We start from the raw sequence: 18,634 nt of genomic DNA on the forward strand, positions 1-18,634 counted from the left end.
TGCTGTTGCAACACACATCTATATAAATTTTCCAAATCAAGTAAATCATAAAGTGAATAAAAAAAATTGCTTTAAAAATCTATCTTTACTAAAATGTAAGGAAACTAAATAAACGCAAATAAAAAAAAGGAGCTCTCGATACTTGACCAAAAATATTAACATTAACAAACATAAATACTGACCTTGTTCAAGCAAAGATATTTGAATTATTTTTTATTTTGAATGTTATATTAATCATTGTGAAAGAGGTCTTAATTTCTTTAATTATTTTTCTCTATCTGTCCATGTCTTATTTGCTTCATTTTAAATCTAAATCGGGTTCTATGCCTTATTAACCGGAAAATAAAATGACAAGTTCTGCATTAATTATGCACCTCAAAATATTCAATAGTAAGTTTTAAATTCTGCCTCTTTCCATTTAGTAATACGGCTATTTGTATTCTTTAAAGAGTGGGTAGAAATAAAGATATTCCATTGGGAGAACCGTTTCAAACAGTTGATTCGTAAAGAATATTAGCCGGATACCTCAAGAGGAAACATGCCATTCATTCTGCCTTGAGAGTTGCTTGAAATTTTCCGAGTTATGTTTCCGTTATCACATATTGTCAAAACTTTATCGAAAGATCGTTTGTATTCTGATTTAAACTGAATTAAGATATGTCGCAGAGATGGGGGATTCTGATCTGTTTTGTTTCGAGTGGAGGAAATCTAAAACGATTGTGACGTTGGACCATTAAGGTGATTATTATTAAAATAGTCTATAAATATTCAATTCAGAGCATATTCCTCTCATGTTCTCATTAATTCGATTATTACTTGGTTTCCGGAAATGGTCGCACGATGCAAATTCTCTTAAAATATTTAGGATCATCAGCGTGCTTAGGCACTGGATTTCAATTAAGAGAAATTATTTATTTACCGCTCAGCGTGGTTAGTAAAGGAAACCAGACTGTATATTTATAATAGCAACAAATAAATGCCGCAGATCCAATCCGACCAATATTATGAAAAACAAGTGAACTCAATGAATGAAATCTAAATTTAAATACTTAGTAACCAAGAGAAAATATCCATATTGTAGATATAATATTTATGATGTATTTAATACAATACTGCATGGATGTAAACTTTTGAGTTTGCATTTGCAGATCAGTAATAGAATAAATTCTAATGCTCGTTTTCATCATAACTGAATTCTACTTTTTTTTTATAATATACTTTATTTTTAAAACTTTGTATGACGTCTTTAAATTTTGATATATGATATCTTTTACACTGCTGTTATTATGTCATTTTCTGTTAATAAAAGAATTCTTGAAATCAAATTTTATTAGCGAATAAACAGAAAACAATAAATTACTAGAAATGAATCAAGAGTAGTATTATGAAGCATTTGCACTCATCACTTTGTCAGATGGAAGACTTCTTGGCAGTTCCAACATGTTGGGGTGTGAGGAGAAAAAAAAGATAAAATGTTGAAAAGTATTTTCCGAGTTAAGATATCATCGACAAAAATATTCGATAGCAAAACAAGGCGATAGTTGTATCATTTGGTGGGTGAGAGGCCTCAAACTCCTTCAATTTGTATTCTAGACATGTGAGAGGGTCATTCTAGACATGTGAGATCTAGCATTATTTTGTCGGAGGAAAACTGTCCCTCGACGCAAGGTGTTTCCTTTTTAAAGCAAATTAGATGTTGCCTGAGTGTTCTCAATAAACTGTAGAGTAAAGTAAATAACTGAGTCAAACCCCTAAACCCTGATCAAACGAATGTATTTCAAATCTATGTTGCCTTGTAACTGGTACAGTCAACATTCAACGGCTATTTTCGATATTTGGCGTTTCGTATGTATACTCAGTTTTCATTACCATCACTATTCGGCGGCTTCTTTATGAAATTAATTTAAAAAGAATATTTCTAGATTGTCTACATGTTTTTGACTTTTATTGCAATGTTAAAAGTATAACGTCCTTGAAAAAATTAGGATTTCCTGCAAGTTTTCTCATATTAGCGCTCCAAATCCTTCTTTTAAAGTTTATTGCTACTTTAAATTACGCGTTTATTACGCTAATTTCACATCTATAAAGATTTAATGACATACTTATTTTAATTATATATTTTTAACTAAGAATTCGGCATTATACTTTAAATTTATTTTGTGCTTTAATAGTTTATACAGCCTAAGTTACTTTATGTGCATGTTTATCATGTCATGCAAAAAGCATACAATTATTCAAACATATATTCCATTCATAGTTTATAGATGCTAAAAATTTTTGAATGTATATATTTTAATATGCTTTAATATTTTAATATGCTAAGAAGTAATTATTGAAACATTTCAATTCATTTTCATTTTAAGGTTTCTAATTAACTTAATAATAACTTGTAATTTTAATTTTAATTATGTTGAAAACTATAATGGAAAGACATTTTTAGTCGAGACTTTCTTATTGCATGAGAACTATTCAATTCTTACGGGTTTTTCCTTTGTATAAATGCTAAGTTACTTGGTATATGAAATATTGCTATTAAATTAATTAGCCAATTATTTAATAGTATCGATAATTAATCGATTAGCTTATTATTTAAGTGAATAATAATTGAGAATAAATAGTTAACATTATACATATTAAAATATGTGCATACAAAAGTAGTTTTAGTGTCAATATACTATTAAAAATATTTTCAAATAATTATATTTCTTTTGCTTAGTAAAACACTCAAAATTACCTATATCTATGAAAATACAAATTTTACATGAAACTGAGCAAATATAAAGTGAAATGTTTGGCAGGATGTATCTTAAGAATAAGTAAATCACAAAATTCAAATAAAGAATTGAGTTAAAATGCTTGAATAATCAGAATTTTTTATTCATATGCACACCAAAAGAAACTTATAGCAAATTATGAAACATGTATTTCGTAGCACCGCATCTCACCTGTGAAGAGAAGCACAAATGATGAGGCATGCTTCTTAGGTAAAAGTGATTTAATTTGTGGTAAAAAAAAAACAGAAATGAATATGAGAGAAGAAATATGCGTTTATATTGAAAGCTCCATCGCAATAGAGAAAAAGCTACAGGAGCACGAATCACAGAAATCATAGCTGAGTAGGTTTTGATATGTCTAACAGCTGAACCAACTCCGAAACTGGGCTAAAGAATTATTATATGATGAAGTGGGAGATAGAATTTTCTGGAAATTTCCCTGATTCTCAAAAACCAACTTCACTCCGTTACGAGACCTTACAGTTCCTAAATAAACAATTAACATCCTATTTGATTTCCAACTCACCGCAACAATATGCTTGAATACTAATTCTCTGTGAGTGTAAATTTTGTTATGCACACATTTGAAATTCTCACATGCTTTATAAAGATATGTGTATCAATGCAAAAATGGATCATTGTTGAGAATTTATTTTCTTAGTGATCTCATGCTTTTAAAATATCAATCAACGATCTATTGAAATCTATTCTGCCCTTTTCTGGAGAAACGCCCGCCTCAGACACAGATACGCCGAAGTGCAAAAGCACCAAAATCTACTTCCCATAATATAAGATTATTTATAATTTTTTTCAGCAATATTAGAAAAATGATGCGCATCAAGATAGGCGTTAAAAGAGACGATGGAATGGTTCTGCATGTGATGGAGTTCGATTTAGATATTTATATTTCTTCCATGGTATGTGGCAGTTATTGAATGGTAACAAGTTCATAGTTTAGGAAAAACTTACTTTGTGTTCGTGCATTTTGTCATTCACAGATAATGACAATTATTCAAACGTATTAAATTAATAAAAACTGAGTTTTTCTTCATGAGGGCACGCCATTTGTTAAGAAATAGTCATTATTCTAGCAGAACAGTCATTATTCTAACAATACGATTCAAATGTTTAAGTGTTTATATATGACGATTTACTTGCATATGTATTCTGAAAGTTAAATAACTATTAGCTGATTCATTTGATAAAATTTTATTTCAAATTATTTAATAAGTAAGTAAAAAAACAACTTTTCCCCTCGTTTAAGAAACTTTCTATTAAAATTATTTAACAGTTAAAAAGAAGAGATAAACTCAAACGTCACTCTATGTTGAAGCATTCAGTCAAGTGACATTTCATCACGGAAGATGTGAATAATACATTTTCGATACTAACGAGTCTCTAAGTGTTTTTGATTGAGGAAATTAAGACTGATTTCTTCAGCTTTTTTTTTTTTTTTTTTTGCAATAATTATTTCTACCTTGTTAAAATATTTAACAGATAAAATTATATATTTGTTAAATGTTAGTTGTATTTATTATATTTGTGCGTTGAGTTGGGGACTTACTTTGCCATAGGTGGCTATTTAATTAAAAAAAATCAACTTGAAGCAAAATTTTCTCATTTGGATCGATCACTTCTGAAAATTCTACCACATAGTAAACGATTTTCACCCCATTTTAAAATGTAAAAGATTGTCTTTATGAAAACCTTCATTTTTCTTGTACATGCTTTATTAATAGTTATCAAATTTTTTCCCGAAACTTTGAAATTTTTTTATAAATATTTCATACTGTTATCGGAAATCCGTTTAATGAGGGTGAGGTAAAAAATAACAAGCTTCACAACGAATAGCGATGCTTTGCTCTACAAGAAAGCATAAAAACGCAGCCATAGTGTACAGGAAAACATTCTTGCAAAAAAACGACAACATATCAGCAGCAAATTGTTGTTCAAGAACCGCAATACGAAGCGCTCAGGGAGAATGAACTCCTTGATCAACACTCCAAGCAGAGAATTTTTTGAACTACTCGCTTTAATTCTGTCTCATGTGATTTTATATTTGTCACAGAAGGTCACGGAAACTTTTAGAAGGATCCTGTAAATAGACTCCTAATCAGAGCATCGTACAAATTCCAGTAGTTTCGAGACCTTCTGTTTATTTGACCAAAGTCGCTAAATGGCCAGGTGACCATTCATGGTTCATTAGATGGTTGCAAACTCTCTTTCGCACCATGAGACAAAGTGCACAAGAATGCAAGAGTGCAGATTCGAAACAATGTTATCGTGTTACTTCCTCTATGCTATCATATCGTATTGAACTATTCGTATTACAGTCGTTGTGAAATTGAAACTTTTATCATTATTTCTACAATATATTTCATTTTGAGTCACGCTTCAAATCTATCAAATTTGCATTTGGATATATTCACATGATAAATGCAAATGGCACACAACCCATTTCATCTTAGTCAGTAGGCGATTTTGTATGAGGAATAAGAAAATAAAGCTACGACACTGCACAGAACAACTTAAAATGTAATGTTAGATAAAGCAGCTTCATCTGAGTTTTATGCTTTCACCTCCACACTCGATCAGACTCCGCAAGAGTTTCATGTATACAATCATCAGAACAAAGCCACAAAGCTAAAGATACTAAAATAACGCTACTAAAATTTTGATCACAATTTGAAAATACTTTATTAATAAGAACCATGTCAGACTATATGTAGGAGATTAAATGAAACGTAATCAGTATTCACAACGAACAAAATAGTCATCAACGGTGACTGAAAAGTGAAATGGCATTGACTATTTTAATAATTATTAAACTCCTTATTATTGTAGTACTGAATTTATGTTTATTAATTTCATATTTTAAAGCAATAAGATGGTTCATTTGCGACAGAACTTTTTTATATAAACGTTATCAAATAACTAGTTTAATACTGGTTTACAATTTAAGTATATAAGTAATTGCACAGACGTAGAAATTCCTTTTTTTTTTGTAAAAAAATACGTAAATAATTTCTTAATTCATTAGTTTATAATGCCGAAAAACTAAAACTATTAAACTTTGACTAAATTAAATTCTCGTTTTTTTTTTTCACTTGATATCTGAATTTTTATGATTTTACTATTAATATTGATTTTACTTATTGTTATAAGTTATGATAACTCCTCGTCCAACTGTTCAATTTGCTATTTTTTTAAATTCAAAATCCATTATTTATATTGAAAAGAACGAAAATATGCAAAATTGAACTTACTGGATTTTGAATTGATATTCTTAGATACAACAATAATACAACACACAGCAGTAACTACAAAATGTTTCTGAATAAATTTTGAAGGTTTTTTTTTTTTTTTTTTTTTACAAGCTGTGGAACAAATGGTAATGATTTTTATGTAAATTTTTATTGTTTTATTTTTGCCAAGAATTGTTTGTACATATAATATTAAAAATATTTTAGGCTTGCAAAAGTTCTTGAGAAACCGGAATATAAAATCGAATATTGCGATTTCCTTGCAGTGGTTACAATCCAGCAATGCTTATATATTTGTTATAACAGGAAACATCCATTCTCTTATTATTATTGATTCGAAATTTATTTGCTCTCCATCTAGCGCAGACTATAATATTTCACCATTAACTGCATTCTTTGATGCAGTGTTTTGGCGAATGCACTGAAATATGAGAATAATCCATTCCATAACTTCAAATTTCTTTCAAATAAAGAAGTCAACGATCACACAGAGTTTTCATCAAAATCTTTTCCAGTGAATCTGTTTCATCTAAAATCATTTCACTACATCTATCGACTTTCCCAAATTAATTCCACTAATTCTATTTCATCCAAATCTCTTCCAATAAATCATTAAGCAAGTCCTAAATTCATTTTCATCATAGTTTATACCTCATTCTCCTTGATGAAGAAACCACCACATTCCAACACATTATCTTCAGGCCCAAGATATGGAGTATTAAAGTGTCGTCCATCTTCGGGTCCTGCCCCGTACCAAAACCCCATTTTATGGGAGCAACAAAATGCAGCAGAGTTGGGAAACGCGGTCGTCACGCACAGCTTTCCCTCATTAATCTCTGTCGGGAGCCGGACCCTTCGGTAAGCAAAAAGGACTTCCCTTAATCGGCTGTTGAAATTGAATGCTACCGAGGGTGGGCTCACTATCTGCCGCAGAATCGGTCGGTTTCGTGAATGAAAAAGATGGATTTGACGTTTTTTTTTTTTGTTTTTTTTTTTTTCTCACCAAGGAATAAAAGGTGTTTCCTGAATAATAGATGAAAGATACTTGTTTGGCAAGAACTGGAGATGGTTTATTAATGAGGTTCCATTTTTCATGGTAAATATTATATTGGTTCAGAGGTTAGAGGGAACAGAGTTATGCATATCAATATATAATATATTTCACTGTACATTTTAAACAGTTTACAAGCAAAAAAAAGGATATATAAATATAGGTATCTGAGCAAGCCTAGCTGTTGAGCACAGGAAATCCCTTTCTCCCGGACATCAATAAAAATTATAATATGCATGCTATTAATAAATATAACTAAAATAAGTAAAACGTGTTATTTTATTAGAAACCTTCTTAATTTATAAATGAAAGAAAACGCGATATATCAAAATATAAGTATGAAAACGAAACAACAATAAATATTTGTTCAATTGGAAATTATTCGAAATGAAGAAACATTTCAGGTCGTATTGCCATTTATGGATGATTAACATTTCTATAAAAGACTATCTTTTTATGGCATGCTGACTTTCATTTATAAATTTTAAATGCGAAAATGAAATATCAGAAAAAAAATCAGTTACATTAAAAAAAGTTTGAGGAATGCCGAAACAAATCAATCGTTAGTTTAAATACAATCGCATTAACGTGTTAACGCATTTGTATTTAAAAGAGTCCAGGATCAAGCGTTTCATAGAAACGTAACAGATACTGACTGATTTTTTTTTTATTCAAAGAGTTTTTTTTCTTAAAACCTTCATATTGTTGCAAAAAGTTGCATAAATGAAAACTTGTAACTTCATAAATGTATGCAGAAACATTTCAATGCTTCTCAACATTCACATTAAAATACCTTAAGACAATGAATGCGAATATATCGCTTGTCGTCGATTCTCCTTTGCTTCATGGCAGTTTTAAGATTTATATTATATATTTTATGATGATTAAATGAAAATATTTAATGCAGACGATAAAATATTATAAGTAATGTAAACATAACTCATTTCTGAACCTCAGCAATTATTTTAGGTGAACGAATTTAATTAGATTTAAAATCGGTTTTAAACCTACACGAGAGTATTACAGAACAATCTTCCTCACTTTGAGCTATGGTCAAATGATGAGAGCGACACACGATTAGCACTCCTATCAAATTTAAGACAAAATCATTCGTAAGGCATCCTTATACGTTGGTATAACATATGTGCATGAACGGAAAATTTAGAACAATATATCCATTCAACTATGATAAATTGAATTTTCCATTAATATTATCTGCTCTCTTCATTGGAGTGCTAGAGCAGCAGTCTGTCCTAACACCGATGATGAGAGCCGGGTTGCCTAGAGTTGAGCATCTTCCCGATACTGGGTGAGATGGAGAGACTCTCATCAATCGAAACGCATTTGGAAAGGAGTCTGTCTAATGAGCTCCTCTGATTATGCGAACATTTACCTGGTTGAATGCATTTGCTTCAAACAGGTAATAAGAGAAAGCAAGATTTTTTTAACTTTGAGGGCGGCTCTGGATTTTTTTTTTTTTTTTTTTTTTACAATACTATTCTATGGTATGGATATGTAAAAACAAACGTGTTTTGCTTTAGGATGTTTTAAGATTTTATTCAGATGTAGTCATCTGTTTCAAATAAAGATCGCATAATACTCAATTTGATTCTAAAAATTATTCATTCTGCAAGTTACGCGGAGAAGCATTGATTTGATTACTTGATTAAATGCAACTATTCAGAATAAGTTTGATGATTCTATTCGACAATAATATTGTTACAGCTTCACGCCGATAGATGGCGTATCTGTCGAGTACAAAGTTCCTGTTAATTATTTTTGTATCAGAACGTAGAGTGTGTAAGAACGATTCTGTGAGAGAGACGAGGCATCCAACTGTGAGAGGTGTCCTAATCTGTAACAGTCTACATGAAGTGGCACAAAAAATGTGTCCGAAAATAAAATGGTGTTCACCAGAAGGAAATGAGTATTATTTGAAGAGAATTACATTAAGTGGTCCGTCGACTACGCAGTATTGAACCATCGAGAGTTGTGAGAAGTCGGCAAGTGTTTCTGTTTTGCCGCGTGTGTTTATTTGATATTGTTCTCAGTGAATTCTGAATCCTTAGAGTGATCTTCAATGGATATAAAGTGTAAATTCCTATGATTGGACTATCCGATGATTGGATTATTATGCCCGTTTTGGTTTCAGGGTAACTGTGAGTATACTTTTGTTTTCCAAATTTGTGTATTAGTTTCGTTTTTATGAGTTGCATATATTCAGAGTTCTCTTCTCAAAATGCTTTCAAAACTTAAAAAGAGTGAATTAATTGAAGTTGCCGAGGAACTAGAAATTGATATTCCTTCAGGTGCCAAAGTAGTTACTATTAAAGATTTAATTGAAAAGAGCGAGATCTATAAAGATAATTATGAATTCGTAAAAACTATAGTTGAGTCAATAATTGATAGGAAAAAAGATTACGAGAAAAATGAAGCACAGAAACTAGAATTGGAAAAACTTAAACTTTACGAGAAAAATGAAGCACAGAAAGTAGAATTGGAAAAACTTAAACTCGCGCAATTAGAAAAACAACTTGAGCTTGCGAATTTACAAAAAGATGTAACACAAAAGGTTAATGTAACAAATAGTGATTCTGATTCTAATTTTAGCTTAGAAAGTTTGATAAAAAGTGTCAAAACTTTAACTATTCCTGTTCCTACATGAGCAGAGTCGTATAATTTATTTTTCCAATCGCTTGAAAGAGCTTTCAAAACCAAAAATGTCCCAGAACAATTGAAATCAGAGATCCTATTAAATATTTTAGGCGAAAAAGTTACCAATTTAATGATATATTTAAATGAAGATGAATTGTGTATGTATGACAAATTAAAAGAATTAGTGTTAAAAGAATTTCAGTCCACCCCCACAAGAAGTTTTAAATAATTTCCGTAAAGCGAAAAAACGTCCAAACGAAAGCTATATCCAGTTTGCATCGCGAATTTGAAAAAAGAAAGACGAAACATTGTGGTTTCTGGACTAAATCAATCTTCTTCTGTTATTAACTGGATCGTAAAAACAAAAATTTCGAACGTTAGCGGAAGCTTTGAAAAGGGAATTGAGTTATTGGTAGTGCCGCATATAACAGATTGTATCCCCTCGAAACAATTTGACATTGATACGCTAGAATTAGATAGTTTCAATTTAGCGGATGTGAGTTTCAATGAACCTGGAGATGTGGATATTTTATTAGGTGCGAAAATATTCTATGAACTTTTAAGATCGGGTCAAATTAGGTTTCCGGGAACAGACATTGTTTTTCAAAATACTGTGTTTGGGTTTGTTGCTACCGGAAGTGTTCCAATAGAAAACGAAACTACTGTTCATTGTGGGTTAGTAATAGAAGATTTGGATGCAAATTTAAGGAAATTTTGGGAAATTGAAGATGTTGAGGGGGATAAGTTACAAATTGATGAGAGTTTAATATGTGAAGATCATTTCATGAAAACACATTCCAGAAATGACGATGGAAGCTATGTTGTTAAAATGCCGTTTAAAATAGACCCCCCATGTTTAGGCGAATCAAAACACATTGCTACTAAAAGATTTAATTCACTTTGGCAACGTTTGAAGAGAGAACCAGAGTATAGGCAACTATACAGCGAATTTTTAACTGAGTATGAGAATTTGGGGCATATGCAGGAAACTTGCGAAACTCCAAGGTACATTATGCCTCATCATGGCGTTTTTAGGCCAGAAAGTCGTACTACAAAATTACGCGTTGTTTTCAACGCATCAGAGGCAACGTCATCTGGACAATCGCTTAATGATAATTTGTATTCAGGATCTGTTGTCCAAGATGATTTGTTTGCTATTTTGTTGAGGTTTTGAAAACATTCTATAGTTTTCACCGCCGATATAAAAAAGATGTATCGTCAAATTTGGGATACATCCAGATCAGTGTGATTTACAATGTATTTTATGGAAAGATTTAGAGGAAGAGAAATTACGTGTATTTAAGTTGCTCACTGTTACCTACGGAACCAAATGCGCTCCTTACTTGGCGACCAGAGTACTAAAACAAATATGCTGTGATGAGCGGAACAATTATCCTTTAGCCGCTGCTGCTGGCAAAGATTTTTACGTCGATGATATACTCAGTGGTACCGAGGATTTATCTTCTGCCATTGAACTACAAGACCAGTTAATACATTTGTTAAAAACAGCTGGTATGGAGTTTCACAAATGGAGCTCAAATAATCCTGTTTTGTTACAAAATGTACCAACGTCGGACCGAGAATACAATTTCGATAACCCCAACTCAGCAACTTTAAAAACTTTGGGATTACAATTCAATCCTGAAAAGGATACATTTAGTTTTAGTGTTCAAAAAATTGTGAGACCTGCAACAAAAAGAACAATGCTATCTGACATATCCAGATTGTTTGATCCTTTAGGCCTCTTAGGACCTTTGATAATCACAGCGAAGATGTTCTTGCAGAAATTGTGGATTTTGAGAATTGATTGGGACGATGAAGTTCCCTTACACTTAAATAGAGAGTGGGAAAAATTTAGTCAATTGAAAAATGTAAACATAGATCGTCATGTGTTATGTTCTAAAGTTCTGAAAGTAGACCTGATAGGCTTCGGAGATGCTTCGAAAAATGCATATGGTTGTGCTGTCTACACCAGGTCTTTGTCAAGGTCTGGTGATATAAAGGTGTCACTCTTATGCAGCAAATCTCGAGTGGCTCCCATCAAAGAAATTAGTATCCCACGTTTGGAGCTGTGTGCAGCGGATCTGCTTTCCAAGCTTACCGTTAAGGTTCTGTCATCCTTGCAACTAGACATTCATGGAGTACATTTGTACTCGGACTCCACTGTGGTGCTTGCTTGGATCAAAACTCCACCTACATCGTTGAAAACTTTTGTGGCTAATCGAGTCGCTAGGATTCAAGAGTATACTAAGAACTTCCAATGGCATTATGTAAATACTGCTGAGAATCCTGCGGACTTGATATCACGAGGAGTTTTCCCTTCAAAGATCCAACAGTTGGACATTTGGTGGAATGGACCGTCTTTTCTTTCATCTAGTAGCTGTCCAAACTTCAATGACGATCCTGGTGTCTCAGATGATGAATATCTTCTTGAGGTGAAAGGAACTGCAAAGAACTCTGAACTGAATAATGATCCTATGATTAATCTTTCCATTTGTAATATTCCCAGTTTTTTACAGTGCATATTAGATATAAGTAATAATTATAGTAAAATTGTTCGTATTTTAAGTTATGTTTTCAGGTTTGTCAAGAATCTAAAAGAAGCAGTGAAGACAACAGGTCCACTGAATGCTGAGGAATTGAACTATGCAGATACATTTTTAATTAAAAATATCCAAATCCAAGAGTTTGCCAAAGACGTCTATAGTCTCCAAAAACACCACTGTGTGCCTCCTGGTAGTAAATTAAAAACTTTGAATCCTTTCTTGGATTCTAAAGGATTGTTAAGAGTCGGAGGACGGTTGGGTAAGAGTAATTTTAATTTTAATAAAAAGCATCAAATAATTTTGCCGAAAAGCCATAGATTAACTTTAATTATAATAGAACCTTTTCATAATAAATATTTACATGTTGGTGCTTCTTCCTTGCTATATCTTGTTAGAGAAGAATTTTGGCCTCTAAATGGACGTAATAGCTGTAGAAAAATCGTTCATCAATGTATCATTTGTTTCAAAGCCCAACCAATTGCACCTTCTCAAATCATGGGCAATTTGCCCAAGGAAAGAGTGTCTCCAGATTTTGCTTTTAATTGTGCTGGTGCCGATTTCTGTGGGCCGTTTTATATTAATAATACGGCTCAGCGTAAAGGTGCTTTGCAAAAAATTTATATTTATAATTTTGTATGTTTTTGTTTTAAAGCTGTTTATATAGTAACTGTTTCTGATTTGACAAATTTAAAAGAAAGTCATCTCAAGAAATGGCAAAAGGTAACTAGACTTGTACAATATATGTGGAAATTTTGGCATCGTAATTATTTAAGTCAGTTACAACAGAGATCTAAATGGATGTTTGACAAAAATAATGTAAAATTAGGAGATTTAGTGTTATTAATAGAAGATAATTTGCCTTGTTATAAATGGGCTATGGGTAGGATAATTAAAATTTATTATGGTGATGATAAGAAAATTCGTGTTGTTAAGATTAACACACAGTCCAGTACTTGTAAAAGAGCCATTTCTAAAATTTGTGTATTGCCTATGGAACATAATTAATTTGTAATATTTAATGTTGAAATTTGTAAGTTTTGATTGTTATTTCTTAAAGATGTTGATTATTATGTATATTGTGTGTTTTTTACTAGCTTTGTGTAAAAGTTGTAATATTGTTTATGTTATTGAACATTGTAATCTCTTGAAACCTTGGGGTTTCAAGGTGGGGAGTATGTTACAGCTTCACGCCGATAGATGGCGTATCTGTCGAGTACAAAGTTCCTGTTAATTCTTTTTGTATCAGAACGTAGAGTGTGTAAGAGACGAGGCATCCAAATGTGAGAGGTGTCCTAATCTGTAACAGTCTACATGAAGTGGCACAAAAAATGTGTCCGAAAATAAAATGGTGTTCACCAGAAGGAAATGAGTATTATTTGAAGAGAATTACAAATATAATGATATATAAAATATAATTACGCCTGTTATTTAATGTCTCCTAGTCTGATTATGATATAATATCATTTTTCTTATTGCAAATGCGCAAAGAATCCCAAAATTGAGTTAGTACGGTTCATTTGAGGTTAACATGAATTTGAGTAATCTCATTTCTATGTCGTAAAAACTGTTGTCAAATAACATTACTTTTTTTTTAAAATCACGTTTTATAGTTAAGAAATTTTTTCTTTGAGTCAGAAGATAGGAGATATGACTTTTTGAGTTCAATAAAAGAAATGTTTTAATGTAGTGTTCATTGAAATAATGTTGTTAATTGAACCTATAATGAATTGTTGCTATTGTTTAACTATTGTTAAATTGATCCTATAACGAGATGGAAAGACATTCCAAAATCCAAAATTGAAATTCGTTGACTCATTCCTAACAATAAGGTAATACTAGAAAATATATCATTATTACTACACTATTTCATATAATGAATATAATACTAAATACATTTATAAAAAATTCTGAATGCGTATGAATAGACTAAATAATATATAAAAATTTTATAAATAGTTACTTGTGACTTTACAAAATCTGTAGCAATAAACAAACCTGAGTGAAAAGCTTTCAAATCTTGTATTTCCAATAGGAAGATAATTAAAAAATTAGAAGGAATTTATATTTCAAATTATACACGTTACAGATACTTATAATGCTTTAAAATAAGACTATGCAAGCATTTGTGATCAATGTTTTCTGCTCTTATTTAACCATGTAAATTAATGGTATCATTAGTATACTTCCGAAATTTTATTGGCATAAATCTCATTTTGGAATATTTTTTTTCGGAAACAGCGACACCTGTAGAAGACAAAATAATGAAATTTGTTTATTTTTGGCGATAAGAAAACAAAGAATATTGCATTCCTTACGTCGGCACTAGGCATTTCTAATTGGAAGCCACAAAAGGAAAGCTAAACATCTGAGACCATTTTCGGCTTCAAAATATTTATATCAAGCTCACATAATATCAGGAAGTGAAACATTAATATCAGAAAAGACAACTGATAAATATTTATTCACAAAATTTTAATGCAACTCTGCAACTAAGATCCAATTCACCCAAATTTTGCTTTTTGACACGTTTTTGCTATTCAGTGTACATATAACGCGCCCCTTGTTAGATTCGATAATCTCAAATGACAAGTTGTGTTTAAAGAATATATATAATACAAAGCTTGGTTGTATTATTGAGGGTGATACTTATTATTATTGAGTATTATTGGTTGTATTATTGAGATGAATAAATATAATACAACGTTTGGTTGAGATGCTGCTTTAAATTAATTCACTGATATCGGCTTAAAGCCCGCCTACTATTTCAGTTTTAGTCAATCTTGAACAAAAGCTTCCAGTCTGTCCACTCCCATAGCAGAAAGCGTTGTATGTGCGAGATAAGAGATAATTGATTACTGTAGCAGAATCCAGATATCAATTTTTTTTTGTCTCAATATATGCAGAATTCTAATATTTATATATGCTAAACAATTTTCTATCGCTGTTTTGTCGAAATAATATTCCAAATAGATCAGTAGTCTGACCAAAATAGTTTATCTTCTATGGCTTGAACATCTGTGTCCAGCATCAATTTTACTTAATTCGATAAAAATTGCTTACAAATCGTTCTTTAAAATCATTTTTTTTGAAAAAAATTGATTAAATTTTATTTTTTCGTGGGTAAAAAGATCAACTAACTCAAAATATATATTTTAGCTGTCTTACTAAAAATACAACTTTTTGTTGTATTACATTATTTAATAAAATAAATTGCTGGAAAATGAAAGTATACTGCCTCAGAATTTTATATCAGATTGGAATTTGAAAAAAAATTGCTCCTTTTGTAAGTTTTTAATAGAATTAATTGATGTGGAACGGAATGGGCTGAGGCTAAATTCTGAAGCACGAGACTTAAAGATTCACCTCTTTTCAACTTATCATCCATATATCTATGAGTTACTTTGATTTAGAGGGGGGAGGGCATTTTTAACATGTTTTGATGAAATCACTTCTCGAAAATGTATCGTCACTTCCCTAAAATCGATAGCCTTTACATTATATTTCATAATTATTTTTTTGTGTAACGCACTTTTCTTATTGTTTGCTTTATTTAAAATAATATAATCGCATTTATCCTCAAGTGAAATAAAAAAGAACATACTGAATTTCAATCTGAATATCTAAATCTCATTATCATCATTTTTGTGAATGAAGAGAAAGTGCATAAAAGGCTTCTTCTCGTACAATTTCAAGTAAAAATCTACATCTGTTTAGCCGAGTTGTCTAAAGCACGTAGCATAAACAAATTTCAGGTAATGCAGTCACTTGACGTGAAATGAAGCTGTCCATTGTCTGGGTGTTGTCTTAATGCTATACTGTGCCTTCACATTCTCCTTCAAGAGGCGAAATGGAATTTTAAATTCAATTTCCTTTCCGCAATGCATTTCATCCGCCTCATTTTTTTTTTTTTTTTTTCCATTTTTCCCCTTTAAGACATCGTATTTAAGCTCCATAAATGAAACTTAATTTAATTAAATGAGCCTTCACACAACAATCGCATATTTTAAAAACAGCGTTGTTCTTGACTTACACCAAGAGCTGCACAACCATTGCACCCAAAAGGTAAAAGTTCAAAGACCGGTTATACATTTTAAAAGAGAGTTTACACGCCACTGATTAAGGTTGGAACTATTTGCACATTCTTAGTTCAAATCTCGAAAGAAAAATTTAAAAAAATCAAATAAACACTGTGAAAACAATATTAGAAGGCGAACTTACTGTAATTAGAAAATTCTTCTCCCTCCCTTCCTGAGGAAACCACCTCAATTCTATAGAAATTCGAATATCGCAGAGAATCATCTCGTTTTGCACGCCGATTCCTTTGTTGCCTTCATTAGTAGCACAAGGGATCATCAAATCGCCGGTAGATTCCAAAACCTGTTACGTGGGAGATTTTTATTAAGAGCGGAAGGGGAAAGGGCAGATGAGCCGCAGTATCATCCTAAGCTACCTATAACCCCGAAGTCGGCCGACCTTCCTTGAACCGGTCCAGTGGTTCCGAGAGGTCAGAGGCCCTTCGTGCTTCAAGTCATTCAGAGATAAATAGGCCTACTAAACCGAAAAAGCTACATAAAACGTGTTTTGATCGAGTTGGTAAGACTTTGTATCTGGAATTTTACAGTAAACTTGCAAAGAATTTTGAGAAGAGATTTTTTTTTTTTAAATGCGAAAACAATTCTTGGGTTTCTATTTTATTACTCGAATACTAATAATACACAAAGAAAAGTACTGTTTGCGCTGGGAAATTCACGGGATTCACATTTTGTGCTTTTATCTCGATGAATTAAAAATAACAAAAACTGCCGTGGAATTATCCATTTGTGTATTGGAATGTTAAAACTCCGAAACATAATGATGCGCGCAAGGAAATTGGGTTAAAGGAATAATGTTTGCAGTAAAATTGTGCCTTTGTATTAAATTTTTAAGAAACCCGAATGCGATGATTTCTAAAATTGTATATTTGATTTTCTACATTATATAGCAAAATTATTTATAACAAAAAAGAGACACATTGTTTATTCTCGGATTAGGAAAAACCTTCGCGCTTTCACGCCTTTTGTCAGGATGCTTTTATTTAGTAAAAATAAGGGCGAGAAGGAAGATGAAAAGAGATGTTTACATTTAACAATAAGATGGATTATGCGCATGCTCAGAAGGCGTAAAGACTGGAAAGCTCGTTCTATCGTCGGGGGAAAAAAAAAAATTCTAATTCACAATAAAATGTCTTAGAGCAATGTCTTTTTGTCCATTTAGAATGCTTATGGAATTGTCTCCTAATTAATATTAAAATACGTCATTCCTTATGGCGCAATACAATAGTACAGGGAAGTAAACCCATCTAAAGGATGATTGCAGGACATTTTCCCCAGGGAAGTAAAATTTTGATTATTTGTTTGAAAAGCACCTGTGTATATCCATTAACTTACTAGAAAAATATTCTAATGGAGAAGCAACTGAGTTGTTGTCTAGGGAAAGTTAAAATATAGATTTTTTTTTAAAGGCTGCAAAAGCTGAAATGTTCCAACTCTTTGATTATTGGCAGTTGGTAGCAAAATTAAAAATTGTGTATTTAAGTTCTATGTAGCTGTTTTGTGTATTTAAGCAGAGATCATACAGCAGTTCCCTATTTTAGCTTGTTGTTCTTTGAAAGGAATACTTGTTGTACTGAATAAAAATGTATCACATTTCACCATTCAAAATAAATATTGAAAATTACTTATTACACTGTTAAGAAATGATAGTAGTGAGTGCATACTACAGACTAGGTACTTCATATTGAGGAAATTCTGCTTATATTGTTCCTAATCAAAAATGAGTTATAAATTTTTTTAAATGAAATGTACTCTGTTGCACTTTTGATTAAATCAGTGATATAATACATCTTATTTGGAGAAAATTAGGAATTCTTGAAACAAGATGATTTTTTTTTAATTGCAAAATAGTTGTTCATTTTTTAGCGTTAGCTCTATTGGGCCTTCGATCTCATAGGTCTGTCGCAAGGTATTTCTGATCCAATTTGAAACACTAATGTAACAGTGTGTAAGGTGAATATGCTTTGTATATTCAAAGGAAATTTCACTTATTTTATATCGATGAGGATCCAAAGATTATTCTCGAAGAAAAGATGATTAAAAATATTTAAGCATACTTCAACCAATAATACACAAACCATGAATATCTTAATTCTAAATCTATTAGTTTTTAAATTATTCTCAAAAAGTCGAGTCAGTGCTATCTATCCAAATAAAAAATCGTCACAACAATTTTTACAGATATTTCGTTGTATATACCGTCACTACTACTTCAGCAATACAATTTGTTCATGGATCGATCGCTTCCAACTGA

The 18,634-nt window shown here is 31.5% G+C and overlaps 3 protein-coding genes across 10 annotated transcripts in view; 2 read left to right on the forward strand and 1 right to left on the reverse strand.

Annotated features, from left to right (window-relative positions):
• The window catches only part of LOC129968548 (polypeptide N-acetylgalactosaminyltransferase 13-like), a 342,413-nt gene that overhangs the window by 259,918 nt on the left and 63,861 nt on the right, over window positions 1-18,634 (reverse strand). The window contains exon 1 of one of the 8 annotated variants that reach the window (XM_056082549.1): window positions 16,508-16,642. The exons of the other annotated variants lie outside the window; for them this stretch is intronic. The gene's annotated coding sequence lies outside the window, so the exon portion shown is untranslated. Of the gene's footprint in view, window positions 1-16,507; window positions 16,643-18,634 lie in introns of those variants that run through there. 8 annotated transcript variants of the gene reach the window in all.
• LOC129969015 (uncharacterized) lies at window positions 8,354-10,917 on the forward strand. The gene is made up of 2 exons (XM_056083411.1): window positions 8,354-8,397; window positions 10,125-10,917. Exons 1-2 carry the CDS (start codon window positions 8,354-8,356, stop codon window positions 10,915-10,917), a joined length of 837 nt encoding a protein of 278 aa, XP_055939386.1.
• On the forward strand, window positions 11,447-12,378 carry LOC129969018 (uncharacterized). Its single transcript, XM_056083414.1, has 2 exons — window positions 11,447-12,178; window positions 12,325-12,378. Exons 1-2 carry the CDS (start codon window positions 11,447-11,449, stop codon window positions 12,376-12,378), a joined length of 786 nt encoding a protein of 261 aa, XP_055939389.1.

Source organism: Argiope bruennichi, chromosome 5 (genome assembly GCF_947563725.1).
Source record: "Argiope bruennichi chromosome 5, qqArgBrue1.1, whole genome shotgun sequence".
NCBI lineage: Eukaryota > Metazoa > Arthropoda > Arachnida > Araneae > Araneidae > Argiope > Argiope bruennichi.

What these genes read in the sequence shown, in the direction of transcription:
- LOC129969015 (XM_056083411.1), top strand. Translation starts at nt 8,354, where the DNA reads ATGAGAGCCGGGTTGCCTAGAGTTGAGCATCTTCCCGATACTGG. An exon ending in GAGCATCTTCCCGATACTGG is followed by an intron (nt 8,398 to 10,124) that starts GTGAGATGGAGA and finishes TTCGAACGTTAG; the next exon opens with CGGAAGCTTTGAAAAGGGAA.
- LOC129969018 (XM_056083414.1), top strand. Translation starts at nt 11,447, where the DNA reads ATGCTATCTGACATATCCAGATTGTTTGATCCTTTAGGCCTCTTAGGA. An exon ending in ATGATGAATATCTTCTTGAG is followed by an intron (nt 12,179 to 12,324) that starts GTGAAAGGAACT and finishes TTATGTTTTCAG; the next exon opens with GTTTGTCAAGAATCTAAAAG.